Below are 13,649 nucleotides of genomic sequence, written 5' to 3'. Positions count from 1 at the left end.
TTATCGTTAAGGTTACTTTTCTATAGGTAAGATGTAGCCCGATGAAACTTGAAATGTGTGCAGTTCCAAAGTACATAATATGCATGCGTAAAAGATAGCCTAATATTGCTAAACTACAAAGGATAGAGCAACAACCGAAACTCTCTAACATTTTCCTACATATTTCCCTCACAACTAACTATGATTTCTATTAGAACAAGATACTGATGATTTTTTGGTACTTGGTCTCCGCCTTAAACCTTTCCGCATCAAGTGCCTCAAGCTCATCCAGTTCCCTTCGTCCGCTGTGGAAATCGATCTCGGCCAAAGGAACAATCTTGGTCTTCTTAACAAGCTTCCATCCAATCCAGCAGACAGCGAAAATGGGGAGCGCTTGATTTTGTCAGCTTATTTGGAAGTTCGAGGAATAAAAAATACTTACTGATGTAGGCAGCAACGAAGGAAGAGGTATCCCAGTTGCCCTCCAAGAAGACAGTGAAACCGTTGAACTAAAGGGAAGTTCAACGACCATTGCCAAATTCCACGTTGACCTGTGCACTTACAAGAATGATGAGAGTGAAGAAGATAAAACCATACCAAGAAAGCCAAGGCTGGAAAGGAGCGCGGTATGGGAAATCGTCTCGACTGAGACCCTGCTTTTTCAAACCATAGTAGAACCGAAGATATGAAAGCAAAATCGCCCTATACCGGTGTGAGTGTATTTTCTGAACATTATTTCAAAAGACTTACCACCAGGTGATGATACCTGTAATGGCAGACAAGTTGTACAACCAGTCGAATGCCTTCTCAGCTGCTTCACCGCCAGTGTTCATGTATGAAAGAAAACCAAAAAGACCTGTGATTACAACACACCAGATAGGAAGACCCCTTTTAGTGCATCGTCGAAGGAAACGAGGCATCTGGCGCTCGAGCGCGAGAGCATATAGGGTTCGAGAAGAAGCATAGAGATCAGAGTTACCAGCAGACCAAGCAGAAATAAGGAGCACGGCGTTGACAATGGAAGGAAGAGCTTTAATGCCCGCGTTCTCAATAGCAATGACGAAAGGAGAAGCGGCAGCGGTGCCAGATCCATTGAGGAGATTGGGCTCGGTGTACGGAACAAGAACCGAGATGATAAAAATGCCGAAGACGTAGAAGAAGAGCAATCTGATTGTAACATCGTTAGTCTAGATACTTTTCTGACGAGAAAAAGAAAACATGCCGGAAGAAAACACGTTTGATCGCTCGAGGGACAGTCTTCCTGGGGTTCTCGGCCTCACCCAAAGTGGTAGCAATGATTTCAGTACCGATGAAAGAGAAAGCAGCCTGTACAAAGACATTCCAGAAGGCGAGGAACTGGCCCCATCGTCCGGGGATAACACCGTCACCATTGTTGATCGTGATTTGCGCAAATGGACCTGGGTTACGCCAGTATCGGAAACCAATAGGGTCATGGTTCTTGTGAAGACATAAGCACTTATCTTGCAAAGAAGATTCTGCTTACGGGACCGCCACCACACATCAAAACGATTCCTAAGATAATGAGGCCCACGATGGTGATAACCTTGATGGAAGAGAACCAAAATTCTGCTTCACCATACGCTCTGGCCTGGTTTTCGATCAGCTAATGCTCAGCATCTTGACGATGAATTCCTTTACGTACTCCCCAGAAGTTAATGAACCAAATCAGCACAAGGCATACAGTAATGTAAATGGCAACATTCGTCGTTGTATCCCAGTACGAGATGACAATACTCGCAGCAACAACTTCAGTCGGAATGGTGACAGCGTAAGAATACCAATAGTTGAAGCCAAGGGCGAAACCAAGGGAAGGATCGACGAAACGTGACGCATAATGAGTGAAGGCACCAGAGACCGGGTATAAAGCTGCCATTTCTCCAAGCGCGACCATCATCGCGTATCTGGCAGCCAGCGATCATATTAGCTGCAAAATGACGAACAACTCTCGAGAGACAACTTACACCATGGACGCCATGAAGATATAACCAAGCCACACGCCCACAGGACCACCGCTGGCCAAAGCAGACCCAGAACCGACGAAGAGACCTGTGTAATGAATGAGATAATGAACTACAGCAAAGTAAAGAGGCGGAACTTACCGGTACCAATCGCTCCACCAAGGGCGATCATGGCCATATGACGCTGCTTCAACTGACGGTGAACAGTTCCTTCACCAAGGTGGATGCCTTCTGCTCAACATAGAAAGCCAGTTATCAGCAGCTTACATTGTGACGATACGAAGCATACACTCCCTTCGACCCCTTGAAGAATATGTAACTCACCGCCTTCATAACCGCCTTTTTCCGCATGTGCAGCGGTAACCACCGTGTCTACACCATCGCCACTTTTCTTTGGGTCGTATCCCGCGCTGACGACCTCTTGGGATGTTCTTCCCCTAATACTTCCTTCTTTTTCAATTGCGCTTGACATGTCCTTCTAGAGGAAGTGAATGAATTGATACTGGCAAGGATAAATATGGTGCAATTGTGGGAAACTGCACTACTTGGCACTGGAGATGTTACAGTAACTGGGCTCCACTTATTGCGCTTATCGGTTAGAACGTGAGGGGCAGTTAGTTGTTTTCAGCGTGAATCGTAATTGAATTGAGGGATCGGGGGGAGGCTGGTCACTGGGAACGACCGACTTAAGAGAGAAGTATTTAAGAGGGAAAAGATAAGAAGATATGCATCCGATGCCAGTTAAATATGGATGATGGACGTTGTACGGGTCATTTCTTGGAGCAGGAAAAAAGAAGGCGATCTTGCTCCACTGTAGATCAGACCCTCAATTTATGTAGCTGATTGGCTGGAAAGCGTCTGCCGATAACTTTATTCCATGTGCAGCGTGCTTCATCCAGTTTTCATTATCTTGTCCAATCAAGTGACCACAGTCGGGAAGACAAGTCCAGTCTAAAATATAGTCTAAAGTACGTACGCTCGGGACTTGTACCTAGTACGTACTCGGCGTGGAGAATGATCTTGTGCTCGTTCCTTGCACGCATGCGGTGAACGCGACGGTGGTGCGGCTTCGCATTAATCAGAAATGACGGAGTTGGACATTTTGCTGTTTAATTGTACATATACTGCACAGCAAGCAAAATGACTTAATAAGGGCATCCGCCATCACAAGGATCGGTGACTTGCGACGGTCTTGGATATTTGGTTGAGACCTTATCATCAGCATACTATCTGCGTGCGATTTCTTCCATGCGATATCAACCAATTACTTCCGCGCGCCAACGCTGTATATACTGCATAATCCTTGTTGTTTAGCCTGCTAAAGCCGCACATTCGCCGGCTGTTTCTGCCGTCCTATGTCCACCGTCAGGTCCTATAAAGTGCCTTTTTTTATAAGTACATAAAAATAGACTTGTTGGTTATTAGCGAATCCCCATACAGAGCTTAAAAGTTAAAAACTCAAGCGAGTAGTGTTTCTTGATCCTACGGGTACTCGAAAAATCGTTGCCGAACACTCCCTCCTCAGAATGTCTATAATCTAATCTAATGCGTCGGCTGTAATGCAGTATTTATTGCCTGTAAAATGATTCATTGATCTACCTCTAACTATCTGTAGCTAAGTTTACTTTCTTGCTCTAACTAGAATCCTCGACTGAAACCTCCACCGAAGAAACTGAAGCCTTCTTCCTATGAAACTTTGTCTGTCTAGCTCTTCGATGAAACTTGTCCTCTCAGCAGGCTATTCTTTTAAACCTTTTTTATAGCTCCCTCGTCCTAAATAAATAAGACTTTTCTCATCGTGGCAGTGCTGTCCACTTGAAATGGCATTCTTTGATGGTAGGAAATGAAAGACGGTCGCGTTATTGTTGCAACAGTGAGCAAGGTGCAGCCATTTCCAACCATGTTTCGAAAGTCGCGCCCCATGTTGATTATGTAATTCCATCCGTTAATAAAAACTATAATATGATTACAATTTCTAAGACCGACATAAATGATAAATCAAAGACGACATATTGGAAACGGACTAATAATAATGTGCATCGCTCATACAACTTGATACCGGATACGGTTTGATTTTGTTGTAAACAGAAATTTCTGTAAGCATCATCTGCAAAAATAAAGACGATAGAATATGATAGAAAATGAATAGTAACCATGGCATAGGAATGGAGATAAGCAGCAGGTGAGGTACTGCATATCCGCACCGTGCAAATAGCAACCATTCTGAATCCTGACGCCTGGCGCCTGGCGTCTCTGATTCGTGCTCTTTCCGCACTTTCGTTCACCAATTGCCCGTTGCCTGCAAGCTGTAGGTTGCCGAACACGGGACAGGAGGACCGTTGTGCGCTGTGCCCCCATGCCGAGCATATTATGATTGTGTATAATCCTTTCAAAGAACAAGATGAGCCCCTCAACTTTCAACTTCTGTTTAACTCATAACTCCCAAGATTCCATCCTACTACCCTCTTACGCTCGAGGAGTCAGTCGCCCGATCCTCCGCTACCATCAACATTCTCCGGACTCAAGAGAGTAAGACTTGCCTCTTGCTGGCTTTTACTTATATCCAACCATCGCGAGGGGTCATTGGGACTTGGCCTAGAAGATCCAGCGGTGGAATTGGACCGTGAATTCGATCCTCCCGCATATCCTCTCTTTTGATCCATCATAGCATGCGAGCTAAATCCAGGTCGATGTCGTCCCAGAGCTGCAGCTTTTTCGAGTTCGGATATCATCATACTGTCAGGGTGGGTATCTGGTAACCCCATTTGACCTAGGTGAGATACGAAGCCAGGCACAGACTCGGAAGAAAGATGGCCGTGCGGCAGGAAGGAGAAGTCATCGTTAAATACTTGATGGCCAAGGATGTCTTCTTCCACATGTTGCATGAGCTTCTCCACCATGGTGAGGTGTCGAGAACCCATGGAAAACCGCGCTGAGAGGGATGTAAATGCCATCCTGCAGAGAGAATCAGTACTGGTTGCCATGCACTCGCACTAACGGCGTTCAACACTTACTTGAATACACCGATCTCGGAGTGCATGGTCATGGCTGTCGCTTGATCGCCATTTTCAAGTGCCTTTTGATAGAACAAGATTAGAGCTCTAGATGCTGTGAATAAATAGCTGGAATTGGATAAGCTGCTAGCAAGAGGCGTTACTCAAATAGTTTGGACATACACTGTATAAGATAGTCAGCTGACTTGAGTGTAGGAAGGTAATGTGAAGAGACGACTTACAAGAAGTGATAGGAGCAACAACATACGATATATCTGCACTGCTTCCAATCAACAGGTAAACAATATTCAAACAGGCTCTAGCCTCGGTCAGTAGTCTTATGGCCGAGCTGCAGGATGGGTCGTTCAGATCGGCAAATGGTTCGTGAAGTTGTATGGCGGCGACGTGTGGGACGAGATGGGCGCTCTTCCGAGGAATCAGCAAATGTTGACGGTGGGCTTCTTATAACTTACGACTAGGTCGGCATCTATGCCTTTGGCATGCCCGCTCATATATTGAACTGGGTCTCGGAGTGACTTTGGGAATGACATACTAAAGTTTCATGGTCAGCATGGGTCGTAATATAATTGACAGAACATTAATTACATACCTGAACATGGCAATGTCGCCGTCGATTTGCCTAAACTCCGGCGTATCTTTTGCCAGAAGTCTGTCTTCGGGCTCCATAACCTTACAATTACGGACAAAACGACATGCCCGACCTAGAAGGATTTTGCCTTTTATCATCATGACAAAACTGTCGGCGACTGGGTGGCTAGATAGCATTAGCTGGATGTCGCGGGACACGTACTGAGAGAATTACTTGTAAAAGATGTCGGGAGAATGGAAATTTTGAGGATTCTCTGGTATTTTGTCCTTGGCTTTCTGTTAATTATTTGCAAGACCACGACCGCTGGTACTCACCCCTTTATCAAAATCTACTCGCGCCGCAGGTAAATTAGCAGTCTACGCACATTTAGCCCATGTATAAAAAGTTATTTGGCAGATTCTCACCAGCTCTTCCGTAGGCATAGTCCCGACCCAGCCAGATGAAGCTGATGTGGTCACATCATAGCACAGCGCATAATACATCGTAGCTCGACGTTCTTCTCTGTCGGTATCATCTTTGGGGCGGTCCAAAACCGATTGTTTGATAGAAGGTATGCCGCCATCATACTGACTCTGGTTTTGTAGAAGGCCAAGACAAATAGCAAGACGCGTTTCCGCGCCAATCATAACCCAACCCTCCATCCATCTGTCAACAATGTAAGCTAACATTATCCCCAATCAATCATCAGGCGTTGAATCACCTTGAATTCGCTTGACACCAATGGCCTAGGATGATCTACATACAGTATGTCAATTCAGAGTTTTAGTGATATCAACCCACTTACCATCGCCTGCAAAATATCAAATAGCCCTCTGGCGTTTATATGGTTATACTTCATGAATTCTATTGCATACATTGCATTCCGCTCTGAGAAGCAAGTCTCGCTCGCAATGTCCTGATCTAATCCTTTTCCCCGTGCGTGTCTAGCGTCATTGTTAACTTTGATCGTTCCGTCTGCAACAGATCGGACAGAGACCGCGGCGGAATATCGAGCAGCAGCAGCGCAAATGGCATGTAGGAGAGCTCTTTGAGGAAATTCAGGGTGCGACGGCGGCAGCGCCAGTCGGGCAAGGAAAGATTGGCGATGGAGAACACGAGGTACAGATGGGGTCATGGTGAAAAAGGTCTCGACCAGATGCTCGAGCATTGCTACAAGTCGACTAAGTATTGTAATTGGGATTAGTAAAAGCTACTTACATGGCGAAGGGAGAGTCGGCGGCCATCCCGGCCACAATATATCCAAAATATTATTACCCATCTTACCAGCTTCTGCGTCAATGGGCGGAACTTCTATAGACGTTCGGAAATTGTCCAAACGACTATCATCTGGTTTAACATCATATTTCAGCTGCGTTGAAGGTTGTTGACGAGGGAGAAAGCCAGGATCGCCCATGTTGTACTTTTCAGCAGAACGATGAGGTACGAAGTTTTCAAATGCAGAAGGCAAACCATTCATGGGGTTGAAATGTTTGTTTTTATGAGGGTTTTGCGGTGGGAAAGTATCCACAACTGTAGCTTGAGAGGTTCCCGTCCACGGATAAGAGCCATTTTCAAAATGACCGGGTTGACCACGAGCTGCGCTATCCGAGCTGTTGCTTAATGGTGTTTGCCGCCCAGGACCTGTAATCGAAGGCATTGTACTATGAGACTTTTCCAGAGCTTTCTGAAGTTCGGCTGAGTGACGGTGAAATGAGTGACATCCGTTCACAGTCAGTATATAAACCCGAAACACGTACCAACTTCACCTTTAAGCTTTCTAATCATCTCTTCTGGATCCCCATCTTCTTCATCCTCTTCGCTGAGCTTCCTTTTTGTTGGTTGTGAGAGTCGAGATCGCAAACCCTGGGATTGTTGTTCGTTATGGACGGCATCCGGGGCATCTTCAGCATAGGTACATTGCACTCCGCGAGTGTCCCTTTCAGCATCAGGGTAGGTACGTGCCAGAAAATGATAGCTCCGTACACAGGATGAGCAGTGAGGTTTTGCAGCATCACACTTGATACGTCGCCTGCGACATGGGAGGCAGGCAGCATTGCGTTTGAGTTGAGGTTGCGACCGGTTGATCTTTCGTGGCTGCTTTTGAGGTCGCGATGGACCAGTAGCGTCTTCGGAGCTGGAGAACATTGTTGCTATCAGAGACTTGGGGTGGCTATGGATATAGAAGGAGCATAGTGAAGACGAAGGTTGATTGTGGTTCTTGAGTCTTGCCGAGCGGTTGTGTTGCTGAGATGCGGTCTCTTTCTTTCTGCTGTTCTAAATCTTCTCGACCATGCCGTGTAAAGCCGGAAGTCGAGTGATGAATGACGATTTGGGATTTCTTCTTCCTCAGACCTCAGCCGTCGCTTCAGCAATCGGCGACAAGCAAATAATAATAAATAATTAATAACAACAAAAAATAAGGGCCGCGTGGCCCGGTCATAAACTGACATCATGTGCACCCTCACCTCCTCACCTGCTGCTGCTGCCACCGCCGCTCACCAGTTTTTTAATTAATTATTATTAATTATCTTCCTGTCGTAGTGGTATTAGTGGTGGCTCCTTGTTTGGGTGGTGGTTGGCTAACCAAGTCGCAGAGAGCAGAAACACTGCCAGCAGACCTGGGAAGAAGCATTATACAGCGCATCTAGATATATGTTCCCACTGGATGAAAGATAAGTCAACTAATGGCGGATACTTTTAGTTATCACAGTAACCAAACATAGCTTAGCTACTATAGTAATTCTACATCAGCTTTACATCAGCTTTACATCAGTTTTTATCTCCTCTATGCCCCCTAGAAAGACTACGCGCGGCCAGAAGCCACAGATCCCAGTACCGATATCATTCCCGGGCAATGAAAATGGAAGAGGTTTCAACGAGAAGCAATGGGAAGCTTGCAGAGATATTTTGAGTAGAGTATATGGAGCTAAAGCGGGAAGGTGAGTGTGCAGCAAGCTCCTTGTCGCCGGTTCATCGATGTCACTTCTAACGTCGAGACGCGGCTTTCCCAACCAGCCGTGGGCTTTCGGATATATTCCAAGAGCTTCCAGACAGGAAAGAATTTCCAGATTACTATAAGGCTATACCAGAGCCTGAGTGTCTAGATCATATTGCTGTGAGTTAATCCAAAAAAGGAAGTGGAAAGAAAAAAGAAATTGATAGAAATGTGTTTCTTCAGGCTCAACTCGCGTCTCAAGCGTATCCAAATCCCGAAACGTTCTTCAAACAACTCCATCTTGTTTTTCTTAACGCAAAACATTGTAAGCATAAGCAAAGTCGCACTTTGCGCTGATTTTTAGATAACGAGGAACACTCCACTGTCTACATCGACGCCATCAGACTCGAGCAGCAGATCTTCCAGGACTGGTCAGCTAAGGTAGAAGCTCAGGTATTTTCCCACAACAACCCGTATCACAACAGTCCAGTCAAGCTAGGAAGAGAGCGTACCCGAGGGTTTTCGTCGCTTCCGACAAAGTCAACGAAGCCGGGCCCACTAACGGAGGTGCGAAATCTCACCTCCGTCGCAAAGCCTATTAGTCCTATCCCAACCCTTGCAAAACCCCCTTCCGCCCCTCCTATCCCATTGTCCATTCCGACCTTTACATCTGCATCCCTCAACAGACCGACACTTTCCCACCCATCTTCACAGAGCCATCCGACAGCATCTCCTAGTATTACTCTAACTTTCAATCACGCTTACTCGACTGCCCAGTCAAATTCCCCGTCAGATCAAACGAGGATGGCACCGCGCGATGCTGATCAGGCTATCATCGCAGCTAGAGACGCGACATTGCCAAAATGGGAGGGACCCAAAGAGGTATTACCTGGAAACCCCGCACCAGGCGGCATCCCAGGGAGCGGATGGTTTGGTGAAGGCACAGCCGATTATGAAAGAAACATTGGTGGGCCTGAACAATGGCCGCACAAGATAAGAGAAGTGTTGAGAGCCGTAGAAGGTTATAGAGATCATAGGTAAGTTTAGGAGAGGATGGATTGTAAGGTGTATGACAAGTCACTGATTGGAATTTAGTGGCCAAAGGCTTGCTGAGGTTCTTGACATCTTGCCCGAGGTGGTAGATATCCCGTTCCTGTCATTTAATGTGAGCCAACTCGTCCAGTTGCTGAGCTGACAGTCAGCATCCCCTTTCCTTTGCTCGAATCAATGCCATCGCGGACGCATCACGATATCCGAGCTTACGAGATTTTGACATGGACATGGCACGACTATTCGAAAAGGCCAGACGATGGTTCCATGACGGATCAGAAGAGTACGGGCGAGTGCTCGTGTTGCAAAGACTTTACAATGCCCTTACTGCCATTTATCCTCTTCGACTCCCCCCTTCTGGCGTCCCAGAACCGTCATCCATAGCGTTTGCTTCGATTCCTGCTGGTCCAGGGAACGCTCGTTCAATGCACGAGGCCACACAAGAACTCAGGGCTGGGGCAGCAGAGGAGCAAGTTGGATACGGCATTACCACTTTTAGGGTTGGTACGAAAGATAGAGTGTTCACAGAGGAAGCTAGGCATAAAGGGATAGCGTACAGGCTTGGTGAGTTTCGATTCAGCTTATATGGCTGACAACCAGGTGACTACGTTCATGTGATGAATCCAGATGACCCTACAAGACCGATCATTGGCCAAATTTTCAAGACCTTTGTTCCCACAAAGGGGAAGCAAACGCATCATGCTTCGATTTGTTGGTATTATCGACCTGAACAAGTAAGTCTACAATTTTTGGCATCGCTGATGTCAGACCGTTCACACACCCGACCAAATGTTCTACGAGCATGAAGTGTTCAAGACCGGACAATTTTGTGACCACCCTGTTGAGGACATTATGGAAAGAATTTCAGTTCAGTTCTACGTCAAGTACATCCGTGGGCGGCCTAGAGAGGGGGAATTCTATCCGGGATGGCCTGTTTGTAAGTCGGGTCCTCATGAGCTTTGCTGACAAGCAGATGTTTGTAATTCACGTTTCAACCACCGAGACTACAACATTGTCAGAATCAAAAATTGGAATAGTTGTATTCCCGAAGTGAGCTCAGATGTCAAAGCTACCATGAACCAGCTGATCACATGCAGGAACTCCGACAAACTGACTTCATGTCAATCATCCCATTTGAACGTGTCATAGAAGCTCGCATGGTGCCATCACCATTATCGCAAGGAGTTCAAGGTCCAGGATTCTTCGGCGAACCAAAGAAAATCCTTGGCGGTAGTGCCGCGCAGGATGATGACGATGACGACGATGAAGACAAGGGGAGGAGAAGGGGGAGACCCTCTGTACACTCTGCCGGTCATACACCTGCGCCTCAAAACCAGCCACGGGCGCAGCCCGTCGGCGCAGTGTATCGTGCTTCACCAGCCGTGGTACCGCCTCCTCAACCCCAAGCAGCTCCAGTAGTCGTGTCGGCACCCCAGATACCTGTAGCACAGGCTGTTGCGGTGCAACAGCCCATCAGGACATTCGCAGCTCTCATGGGCGGGCAGCAGGCTCTTGACCAGGTGGCCCATCGAGAGACGCTTCCAGCAGAAACAGGCGAGTTAATAATAGTGCAGGCCTCCATCCGCAAACTGACACGCTATAGCCCGTCTCTTCCCTACTGATGCCCGAGGGCAAGTACTATGGTTCTCTGGACCACCATTGGCTCCTGGCGCTATCCATATGCCTCAACAGCCTGTCCATTCCGTCGAGTACCTTCAATATCTGACCAAGCGAAAGAGAGGCGAAAAATGGTCTCCAAGAAAAACGAACCGAAGGTCAGTTACGGGATTATTCGGTACTCAAAATGTGGAAGGCACAGATGAGGACATCAGTGACCTTTGGTGGGCGGAAGGAAAGTCGAGTGAAGAGGTATTTGATAGTCTTCGAGAGATCGTCGAGGATAAGTCATAAAGCGCGATGCTTTTGGGATTTGAGTATGGTAGACTATATTACATTCTGGCTCCATAGTATTGTTATGCCACTACTGTATTTTGCATGATTGCTTGAAGAATATTTCATGTGCGTGGGAGAGCGAATCCAACCATTGAAACGCTTCAAGCGGTTGAGCGGTAGGCGGTTTCATATAATAAGCGAGCTAGCTGCTGGGAATCGAGCATCGCCGTGCCTGGCATTAATTTAAATAAGCTATGGCAATAATTAATTAAGGAGACTCCACACCCAAGATTTACGGAAGCTGGAGTCCCCGGCGCCCTCGCTTAAGAGTATCGCTATTTACTGACAATTCATATGGAACCGAACCACTTTGAAACTACAAACGACAACGAATCCTGAGTTTTTGGCTGCATCTCCTTTCCTTTCTTGCAACTTGTTCATCTTTTGAATTATATCACAATGCCGCGTATCGCTCTTGCTCAAACGAGCCCAGCATCCGCCCCCTCTGGGCCTCCTGCTCTTGAGAAAGCCCATTCCACTTCTCCTTTCCCAACCTTGGATCAGAATCTTGTGGATGTAGTTGACTTCGTTGAACGTGCTGCTGCCGAAAAGGCAGAAGTTGTTGTCTTTCCAGAGTATTTCTTGCAAGGTATCGTGAACGAAGCTCGACAAGTAAGTCAGCATGCGGTGGATTGAAGCTAATGTACCAGTACCTCACATTCCCTTCCAAGTACTTGCTCTCATTCTTGTGCCACTTGGCCAAGGCTCATAGGGTTTGCCTCGTGGGAACAATTGTCCATGGCTCTCGTAACGATGGTCCAGCCTTTCCTGCCTCGGACCCCTTCTCTCATATTCCCCTCAAGTCTGGCCCTAGACCTTCGAAGGTCACTCTTCAGCAACTGGAGTGGGCCAAATACCTTGAGCAACATCCCCTTTCTTCCGAAGAGAACAGCACACCGATAGTGAAAAACACTGCTTTTTTCATTGATGAAGAGGGTGTTTTGCAAGGCGAATATGTGAAGCAGAACTTGTGGCATCCGGAGAGGTTAGTGACTCGAGTTGTCTTGAAAACAACTGACATTCTTCTAGGGAATATATTGTGGCTGGTGTAGAACCTCGACAGGTATTCGAGACAAAGTGGGGCAAGGCAGGGCTGTTGATCTGTAAGTGATGAAAGGTGCTGCTCGATGAACAGGACTGAATTCTTACACAGGCTGGGACATGTCTCACCCTTCTGCTGCTCAAGAGCTTGCCGATTTGGGGGTAGACATCATCTTTGCTCCCACATATTGGATGGCTACCGACAGTGAACCGTATGTGGATAGTTCAAATACTTATCTTAACTCATGCTTACTGGACGCAGGTTGATCCATAACCACCCGCATCCGACCGATTATGAGACTAGTGTTGTTTCTGCTCTGTGCCTTACCCGAGCGTTCGAAACCGAAACTGTCTGGATCATGTGCAATGCCGGTGGAGATGCCATTGAAGGTTTCATGGGAGGAAGTGGAGTATGGGCTCCGCTGAGGGGAAGAGTAGGTGGATGCGGGGTTGAGGCCAGTTTACAGATTGTCGACGTAGAAACGGACGTCCTCAAGGTACTGCATTTCTCCAGATATCCTTGATAAGATATTGACTTCTTTTTAGGACGCCAGACAAACGTATAAGATCAGGGAGGATTGGAGCAAAAAGCAAGCTACATAAAGCGTATTTTTGTAAATGAAATCATTGTTACATCTTCTCTTCTAATGCAGCGATGATATTCACGTATAAGGAGTATATCAAGCCCATTGATGTTGAGCTTGACTAAGGCGGTCTGGTGTAAGTTAATTGTACATGACTAGCTATCGATGTTGACACAAATAAGGCCGAACGCTGACAAAACAAATAAGACCCCAATCAGAAGATTAGAAGACTTGACGTTTATATTTAGCTATAACTGTTACGTAACGTAATTACTCTCGGTCATCGGGCTCGCGGCGTTGTTCATGCCGAAGGGGCTCCGCTGGTTTACTGTTTGCAAACATATCATGGCTGTTCCAACGATTATCAAGCAAAGAGTACAAACCAGTGACATAGGCACCCTTATGATGATGTTCTCATTCCTTTGGATAGCTCCAACAACCTTTTGAATACATGACTGAATCAGCCAAAGCAGGTCGGTCGCCGACTAATTACCATGATCAATCAGGTGGTTCGGCGAATCCTAGGGCTGTCTCAAGGTCTGCTTA

The 13,649-nt window shown here is 46.7% G+C and overlaps 4 protein-coding genes; 2 read left to right on the top strand and 2 right to left on the bottom strand.

Moving 5' to 3' along the window:
* Window positions 1-51: 51 nt before the first annotated feature.
* CNAG_07902 (AAT family amino acid transporter) lies at window positions 52-2,671 on the bottom strand. XM_012197600.1 has 10 exons: window positions 2,283-2,671; window positions 2,100-2,189; window positions 1,962-2,046; window positions 1,643-1,901; window positions 1,484-1,588; window positions 1,202-1,437; window positions 730-1,146; window positions 543-681; window positions 422-488; window positions 52-372 (listed from the first exon to the last, which is right to left on the bottom strand). Exons 1-10 carry the CDS (start codon window positions 2,428-2,430, stop codon window positions 191-193), a joined length of 1,728 nt encoding a protein of 575 aa, XP_012052990.1. The 5' UTR covers window positions 2,431-2,671; the 3' UTR covers window positions 52-190.
* A 1,210-nt stretch (window positions 2,672-3,881) lies between these two features.
* CNAG_07901 (hypothetical protein) lies at window positions 3,882-7,882 on the bottom strand. XM_012197599.1 has 12 exons: window positions 7,298-7,882; window positions 6,759-7,235; window positions 6,346-6,710; window positions 6,262-6,296; window positions 5,966-6,206; window positions 5,876-5,917; window positions 5,775-5,827; window positions 5,562-5,726; window positions 5,425-5,503; window positions 5,194-5,377; window positions 4,973-5,135; window positions 3,882-4,913 (listed from the first exon to the last, which is right to left on the bottom strand). The coding sequence occupies exons 1-11, from the start codon at window positions 7,683-7,685 to the stop codon at window positions 5,116-5,118; spliced, it is 2,049 nt and encodes a 682-aa protein (XP_012052989.1). The 5' UTR covers window positions 7,686-7,882; the 3' UTR covers window positions 3,882-4,913; window positions 4,973-5,115.
* A 190-nt stretch (window positions 7,883-8,072) lies between these two features.
* Window positions 8,073-11,527, top strand: CNAG_06068 (chromatin structure-remodeling complex subunit RSC1/2). XM_012197598.1 has 11 exons: window positions 8,073-8,479; window positions 8,556-8,655; window positions 8,719-8,800; window positions 8,840-9,512; window positions 9,571-9,640; window positions 9,678-10,089; window positions 10,126-10,259; window positions 10,294-10,462; window positions 10,499-10,575; window positions 10,623-11,079; window positions 11,129-11,527. The coding sequence occupies exons 1-11, from the start codon at window positions 8,328-8,330 to the stop codon at window positions 11,434-11,436; spliced, it is 2,634 nt and encodes an 877-aa protein (XP_012052988.1). The 5' UTR covers window positions 8,073-8,327; the 3' UTR covers window positions 11,437-11,527.
* A 260-nt stretch (window positions 11,528-11,787) lies between these two features.
* CNAG_06067 (hypothetical protein) lies at window positions 11,788-13,523 on the top strand. XM_012197597.1 has 8 exons: window positions 11,788-12,090; window positions 12,129-12,463; window positions 12,508-12,581; window positions 12,632-12,731; window positions 12,782-13,016; window positions 13,066-13,133; window positions 13,193-13,239; window positions 13,311-13,523. Exons 1-6 carry the CDS (start codon window positions 11,878-11,880, stop codon window positions 13,120-13,122), a joined length of 1,014 nt encoding a protein of 337 aa, XP_012052987.1. The 5' UTR covers window positions 11,788-11,877; the 3' UTR covers window positions 13,123-13,133; window positions 13,193-13,239; window positions 13,311-13,523.
* The last annotated feature ends 126 nt before the right edge of the window (window positions 13,524-13,649 follow it).

This window comes from Cryptococcus neoformans, chromosome 12 (assembly GCF_000149245.1).
Source record: "Cryptococcus neoformans var. grubii H99 chromosome 12, complete sequence".
NCBI lineage: Eukaryota > Fungi > Basidiomycota > Tremellomycetes > Tremellales > Cryptococcaceae > Cryptococcus > Cryptococcus neoformans.
Note: the sequence above shows the minus strand (reverse complement) of the source record. Positions and strands in the feature narration are given on the sequence as shown.

What these genes read in the sequence shown, in the direction of transcription:
- CNAG_07902 (XM_012197600.1), bottom strand. Translation starts at nt 2,430, where the DNA reads ATGTCAAGCGCAATTGAAAAAGAAGGAAGTATTAGGGGAAGAACATCC. An exon ending in AAAAGGCGGTTATGAAGGCG is followed by an intron (nt 2,190 to 2,282) that starts GTGAGTTACATA and finishes TATGTTGAGCAG; the next exon opens with AAGGCATCCACCTTGGTGAA. An exon ending in CTTCGTTGCTGCCTACATCA is followed by an intron (nt 373 to 421) that starts GTAAGTATTTTT and finishes GACAAAATCAAG; the next exon opens with CGCTCCCCATTTTCGCTGTC.
- CNAG_07901 (XM_012197599.1), bottom strand. Translation starts at nt 7,685, where the DNA reads ATGTTCTCCAGCTCCGAAGACGCTACTGGTCCATCGCGACCTCAAAAG. An exon ending in GAGTAGATTTTGATAAAGGG is followed by an intron (nt 5,828 to 5,875) that starts GTGAGTACCAGC and finishes CAGAAAGCCAAG; the next exon opens with GACAAAATACCAGAGAATCC. An exon ending in GCATAGATGCCGACCTAGTC is followed by an intron (nt 5,378 to 5,424) that starts GTAAGTTATAAG and finishes ATTCCTCGGAAG; the next exon opens with AGCGCCCATCTCGTCCCACA.
- CNAG_06068 (XM_012197598.1), top strand. Translation starts at nt 8,328, where the DNA reads ATGCCCCCTAGAAAGACTACGCGCGGCCAGAAGCCACAGATCCCAGTA. An exon ending in AGGGATAGCGTACAGGCTTG is followed by an intron (nt 10,090 to 10,125) that starts GTGAGTTTCGAT and finishes GCTGACAACCAG; the next exon opens with GTGACTACGTTCATGTGATG. An exon ending in GACGCTTCCAGCAGAAACAG is followed by an intron (nt 11,080 to 11,128) that starts GCGAGTTAATAA and finishes GACACGCTATAG; the next exon opens with CCCGTCTCTTCCCTACTGAT.
- CNAG_06067 (XM_012197597.1), top strand. Translation starts at nt 11,878, where the DNA reads ATGCCGCGTATCGCTCTTGCTCAAACGAGCCCAGCATCCGCCCCCTCT. An exon ending in TCGTGAACGAAGCTCGACAA is followed by an intron (nt 12,091 to 12,128) that starts GTAAGTCAGCAT and finishes CTAATGTACCAG; the next exon opens with TACCTCACATTCCCTTCCAA. An exon ending in ATGGCTACCGACAGTGAACC is followed by an intron (nt 12,732 to 12,781) that starts GTATGTGGATAG and finishes TACTGGACGCAG; the next exon opens with GTTGATCCATAACCACCCGC.